The sequence below is a fragment of the Ambystoma mexicanum genome, chromosome 4q, assembly GCF_040938575.1.
Source record: "Ambystoma mexicanum isolate Mex_15411 chromosome 4q, UKY_AmexF1_1, whole genome shotgun sequence".
NCBI lineage: Eukaryota > Metazoa > Chordata > Amphibia > Caudata > Ambystomatidae > Ambystoma > Ambystoma mexicanum.
The window spans coordinates 577613210-577619209 of NC_090928.1; the positions used below are offsets into that span (position 1 = coordinate 577613210).

At 45.0% G+C, this 6000-nt stretch overlaps 1 protein-coding gene across 2 annotated transcripts in view; it reads right to left on the minus strand.

Moving 5' to 3' along the window:
- Window positions 1–5748, minus strand: part of LRP11 (LDL receptor related protein 11) — a 558518-nt gene extending 552770 nt beyond the window's left edge. The window contains exon 1 of one of the 2 annotated variants that reach the window (XM_069608123.1): window positions 4711–5747. In XM_069608123.1, coding sequence (XP_069464224.1) covers window positions 4711–5545 — 835 coding nt within the window. In that variant the 5' untranslated portion in view covers window positions 5546–5747. Of the gene's footprint in view, window positions 1–4710 lie in introns of both variants that reach the window. The other variant, XM_069608122.1, reaches the window with a different exon arrangement.
- Window positions 5749–6000: the final 252 nt, after the last annotated feature.

Sequence of the window (6000 nt, forward strand, 5' to 3'; positions counted from 1 at the left end):
CAGCGAATGTCCGGAGTCACGGAATGAAAGCACCACATGTAGCTAAAGGGCACATGCCCTTAAGCTAGGGGATATGCCCCCAACCCCACCTCCCACCGGGACACAAAATGGGAAGGAGGGTGAAAGCACCCCACCACCCGGTCACCCCTTTTCACCCACTTCACTGTCCCTCAGGCAGAGACCTTGATCTATGTCATCTGACATATTAGTTTAACCAGCCCATTGATTTAGTTTTATTGTTTTTATTTTTATAGATACACAATGAAATAAGGGTTAGAAGACCATTTAGTTACAAAAAATCCAACTCATCACTTGTCCTGAAGTAGGCCTTTAAAACAACATTGAAGAACCCTCTTCAAGATGGGGTTCATTCTGCAAAATATAGGCTGAAACGCGTCAACATATCATTCAGACGAAATGCTACTATTTCTCTGAACAAAGACTATTTGGTATAAAAAGTGGGGAATTATTGTCCGTTTTAAAAATGGTATAATAGTTTTTCAATTTGATGGCAAATCAAGAAAACCAGTAATGAGATAACCCGAGAAAAAAGAAAAAAAGTTTTTGTGTGTTCCTTATTTATTGAATTAATTGTAAAAGACAAATAAATATATTATTATTTTTCTAAATCTGGGCGATGTATGGTCACATAGTTTGTTTAATACAACAAAAAATGTGAGTCAAAGATGGTGTGTACTGGTTTGAAAAACAGGAGATTGGTGTAGTTCGTTTTTCATTACTTGTTTTCTACATGGTTTCCGCTCTATCATGACACGTTCCGCCCGACAACAAAAAATATTGAGTGTGACCTACTCTAAATATCCACATTTATCCAGACAAACAAACTAGCATAATGTTGAAGGAAGGGTTCTTGGAAGATTTCAAGATACCATATAGAGGGCCCAGCTCCACAGGGCCCACCTCCACACAAACACCCAAGGACCTACAATCGGCAAAAGAAAATCCCAGATGAATAAAGGCTAAAATACAGAAAGAAATCGAGCTAGGCAGGGTAGGCCATCTCTGCTACTCACTCCCTTTCAACAAATACATATGCTCAATGCAAGTTTTGGTCACCAAAAAAGAACAGGGACAATATAGGATGATCCACCACCTATCATACCCACCTGGCAAATCAGTAAATGATGGCATTCCAGAAAAAGAAACAGCAGTAACATACACCGGCTTCCAGGAAGCACTCCAAATCATTAGAGGATGCAGGGAAAACACACTCCTAGCCAAAATAGATCCTCCTGGTACACCCCGCATCAGAGCCATGGCTATGTTTTCAATTTGAAAACCAGTTATACGCTGACAGATGCCCCCCAATGGGATGTGCAATATCTTGCACATTATTCGAAAGGTTTAGCTCCTTTTTTGAGTGGGCATTTCTATGATTAAGTCCAAATACACGAATAGTAAGTACATTATTTGGACGGTTTTTTTTGTTTTAATAATAAGTCCACAGAGGACAAGTGAGTGCAAACAGGCTCAGACAAAATGAATCAAAATAGCAGAGGAATGGGGAATCCCTCTAGCGAAAGAAAAAACAACGAACCAACCACAATTCTAATCTTTCCAGGGGTATCTGGTATTTCCATCTTATTCCTATCCATCAAATGCCTATCCATCGAAATGTATTAATTGAATTGCTTTTCCATCGAAAAGCATATTCATTGAATGAATTTCGATGGATAATTAGGGTTAGGGTTAGATTTGGGGTTGGGGTTAGAGTAAGGTTTATATTTAGGGTTAGGGGGGTTTGCATAGGGGTTGGGGGGACCCCCTAATATACAATAAACATGAAAACATTACATGGGGCTGTCCAGTGCTGAAATTTCAGCACTGGACAGCCCCATGTTAACGTTTTAACGTTAAAAAAAGAATGCATCAAAATGCTATCTTTTACATTTAAAAGTACATATCCACAGAAACTTGTCCATTCCTATATTCGATGGACAAGTTTCGATGAATATGTACTTTTAATGCAAAAGATAGCATTTCGATTAATCTAGTTGCGATGGATTTCTTACGATGCATTTCAATTTCGATGCAAAGACCATAAATCCTTCTAGGGATAGAGCTAAACACAGTGGCAGGGGAATGCAAGATCCCAGTAAGAAAAAGGGGCGATCTGATGAAAGACATCAAAAGGTCGAAGACAAAAACAAGGAACTGTTAGAGAAATACAAGCTTTGTGAGGAAGCCTCAATTTCACAGCCAGGGTCATAACACAGGGCAAGGTTTTTTCCAGGAGCTTTGAACTCAAAATAAGAGGCATGTACACGTAAGGCTAGCTAGACAAAGAAGTGGCAAAAGACTTAGACATGTGGGAACAATTCTTGAAAAAATTTTCACTGAAAAATCATATGGCGAAAGCCATTAAACACAAAAACAAAAAGACTAGTGTATACAGATGCAGCAGGCAGCAGAGGTTTTGGAGCTATTTTAGAAAAAAGAATGGTCTGCTGGTTCTTGGCCAGAGCCACTACACGAGAGGCTTGACCAAAAACATACCATTACTGGAAGCCAACCAAAATGGTTAGCATTGAAATTATGGGCTAACAAAATGCCCAAAACAGAATTATTAGTATGGTCCAACAATATGGCACTAGTAAGCATCATTAATAGGAGAACAACATCATGCCATTAGGTCTTGAAAATACTCAGGGCTATAACGTCAATACCATTGGAAAACAATATGGAATTGAAAGCAAAACACAATCGCAGGCGCAAACAGTGATGTAGCTGACAACCTCAGGCCAGACGCTAACCCAAGTATGACAAAAATCCCAGAAGAATAGTGGGACACCTTGGCAGAAAAGTAACAAACACTGGGCCAATGCCAGAAGGCAGGAGCAGTGCATCGGAAATAACACGCACCTCAAGAACGCGTGCCAGCCCAGGCATTTCCAGTAACAGAACACAGGAACCCGCATCAGGGGTTCTGATGGAACTTGCCAGTAAGGCACTGGCGAACAGCACAACAAGACATTATAAGTGTTTGTCAACAGTACTAGAAGTTACAAAAGTAGCACACATAAATCGGATAACCACTAAAGAGGTCAACACATTTATAGAGTGGGCCTATACACAGAAAAAGAAGGAATTAGGCAAGAGGGCACCGCAAAACTACAGTGGGGTGGACCCCACACATAGCGCACTAATCAATTATGCGTTCAAAGGCTGGGGGGGAATATAAGGGCATCACAAAGGCAAGAGACGGCCGCTTAACTTTGAGAAACTTACAATAATGCTCAAAAATTTGGAGAAGACGTGCTCAAGTAATTATGAGTTACAACTCTTCAAAGCAGCTTTCGCAGTAGCATTTTTTGGAGCTTTGAGAGTAAGTGAATTGGTAGCATCTAGCAAGAAAGCAAATGATGGGCTGGGCATTTTGGAGACAAGAGTAAGGGAAAATCGCAAGACCTTAGAAACAATAAAATAAAGAACGATAAACTTCTATTGCATAGAGTATATGAGAAATTGCCCAGTGTGTATTACAAAACAGTAGCTTGCTATACGCCCCCTACTCAGTGGGCAGTTCCTAATACCAGCCGCTTCCAGTTCCAAGCAATACTCAAAAGAACCATAACAAAATCAGGGTGGGACAGCACAGCATTTGGGACTCACTCCTTTAGGATAGGAGCGGCGACCTCCCATTATCAGGGGGCTTGGAGCCTGGAAAGACAAACAGATTGGAGGTTGGGTGTCTGACTGCTACAGAAGTTACGTAGGGGCACAGCTAAAATAAAACATTTCTTTAAACAGATCAGGAACAGCCCCTCAAGTCGGCATGGGTCGTGGACCATTTGTTTATTTTCAGAACAGGGAGATGGTCAGAGGAAACAAAGTTAAAACCACCTTTCAGAAAAACCATCACATCCTGGTGGGGCACCAGGGGCAGGAAGTGGGACGAGATCCTTGACAAATTGGCTGAGTTGGTGGCATTCAGCGACCGCCCCCCCCCCCCCCAACCCCGAGTTCCTAATCATTCACCTGCGGGGCAACGACTTGGTAGAAAGAGGGAGGAGACAATTACTCAGCAATATATGCAGGTATAGCACACAATTGGAGGCATACCTAAATATTTTGCTCTGAAATGCTTCCCAGGAAATAGACATAAAGAAACTAAACAAGGGGATGGAAATATTCTGCAAAAGCAGAGGCAACAAATTCATTAGACACCCCGCAATCTCAATGGCAGACCCAGACTTGTTTCACAAGGATGGGATGCACTTGTCAAACGAAGGGATGGAAAACGTCCATACTGAGATCTTAACTACATTGGCCACAAGAGAATGCAGATAAAAACATGACTTTTGAGGGAAACCCAAAACAGGTGAGGCGGCACGGCCCAGGAGGTCACACCCTGGACCATGTGCCCAAAAGTATATACAGCAATGAGGCTATTGTTTTATTCATGATGGGGTTTTTTCAATAAAATTACATATAAGGCATGTTTACAATATATGTATCGTGCAATCAAATCCACAGCCTTTTATTGCCAAGAACACACAAATGCCTCAGTAATGATGTAAGGGGAATCCCGGGGGGAGGGGCTGACGATGTGGTAATATGTTGTATATTTACAGGGCCCAAAACAGCCACAGTGGACATCCTGCTCCACAGCTCACAAACTCCCAACGAGACTTGATCACCCATCAAAGACAGGAGTAGTGTGTGCTGGTGGTTGCCCTTAGCTCTTACCCTCCTGCTCAGTAGTCAGTGGCAGCTTCCGTTTTGAGCTTCTGGCGGGCTCCCCCAGACGGTGGGCACTGGCGTTGACTCGTAAACTAGTAAAGCTGCTGTAGCCGAGGTGTTCAGAGAAGGTGCAGACGCTGCCGCCCTTGTATATGCAGTCGAAGAGGTAACAGCTCAGTGCCGGCGCACTCTGGCGGCTGGGAGACGTGGACAGCTCCACCACCGCCACGGAGCAGCGAGGCTCTTCACAACATGCCCCCAGGCACTGGTGCCAGCTCGACACGCCTCCGGGAGCAGTCAGAAAGGTGGCCCCGGCCCCCAGAGAGTCCTTGGTGCGGATGATGTAGCCCTGCAAGGTGCTGAAGCGGCCCTCGCAGCCGTCCTCGCCCAGTTGCTGCCTGCCTTCCTCTTGCATTTGCTGCAGATGACGCAGGCCCTGCTCATCTCCCGGGACCTGCAGGTGGCTTTCTGCCCCAAGGTGCATGGGGTGCATCTGCCCCAAATCTCCTGAGTCCCGTCCCTCCCCGTGCATGCGCCGCGCCAGGTTTGCATCCTCGGGGGCCTCTTGTTGCAAATAATGCACCGCCTGTGTAACCCCGGTCCTGAGAGACTCCCCCTGCTGGTTGTGCGCATCCACCGGGCTCAGAGGCTCCGACTGCTGTTGCAGTTGTTGTCGGAACTCCTCCAGCAGCTCCTCCACGCTGGAGACCTGCGAGCGCAGCTGTGATAATGGTGCCACTCGCCCCTCGTCCTCCGAACCCCTGCAATGCCCGGGCCCCCAGCAGTAGCTCAGCAGCAACAGCAGCAGCGCCGGCCGGAGGCGGATCAGTCCCTCCAGCATGCTGCAGCCACCGCTCTACACTGCAGGGCCGATGCGCTGCCCAGAGCGCAGAACCACCTCTGACAGAGCCGCACCCGCTGCTCAGAGGAGTCCTATTCGCCGTTCATGCCGGTCCACCCGGAAACAAAGGGGAGGTGCAGAAAAACGGCTGCCAACCTGTTTTGTTTCAGTCCTTCGGATTCGACATTGCTTTCATCTCACCTGACCCGGAAACAGAAGCAATGATGAGCACTGGGTATTGCTAATGTAGATTCCTAGAATAAACGAGCATTCTGAAATGAGTCATCCAAATATAATGCACACAAAATTTGGTTATTCGATTAAAAAAAAAACGTAAAAAGGAAGCAACACATAATATTGAATTGAGACATAACTACGTTTGCTTCCGAGCTGACAATTAAAGTGAGACGATATGTTTTCATGAACATTGATTTTTAAAACATGCAGTATTATGC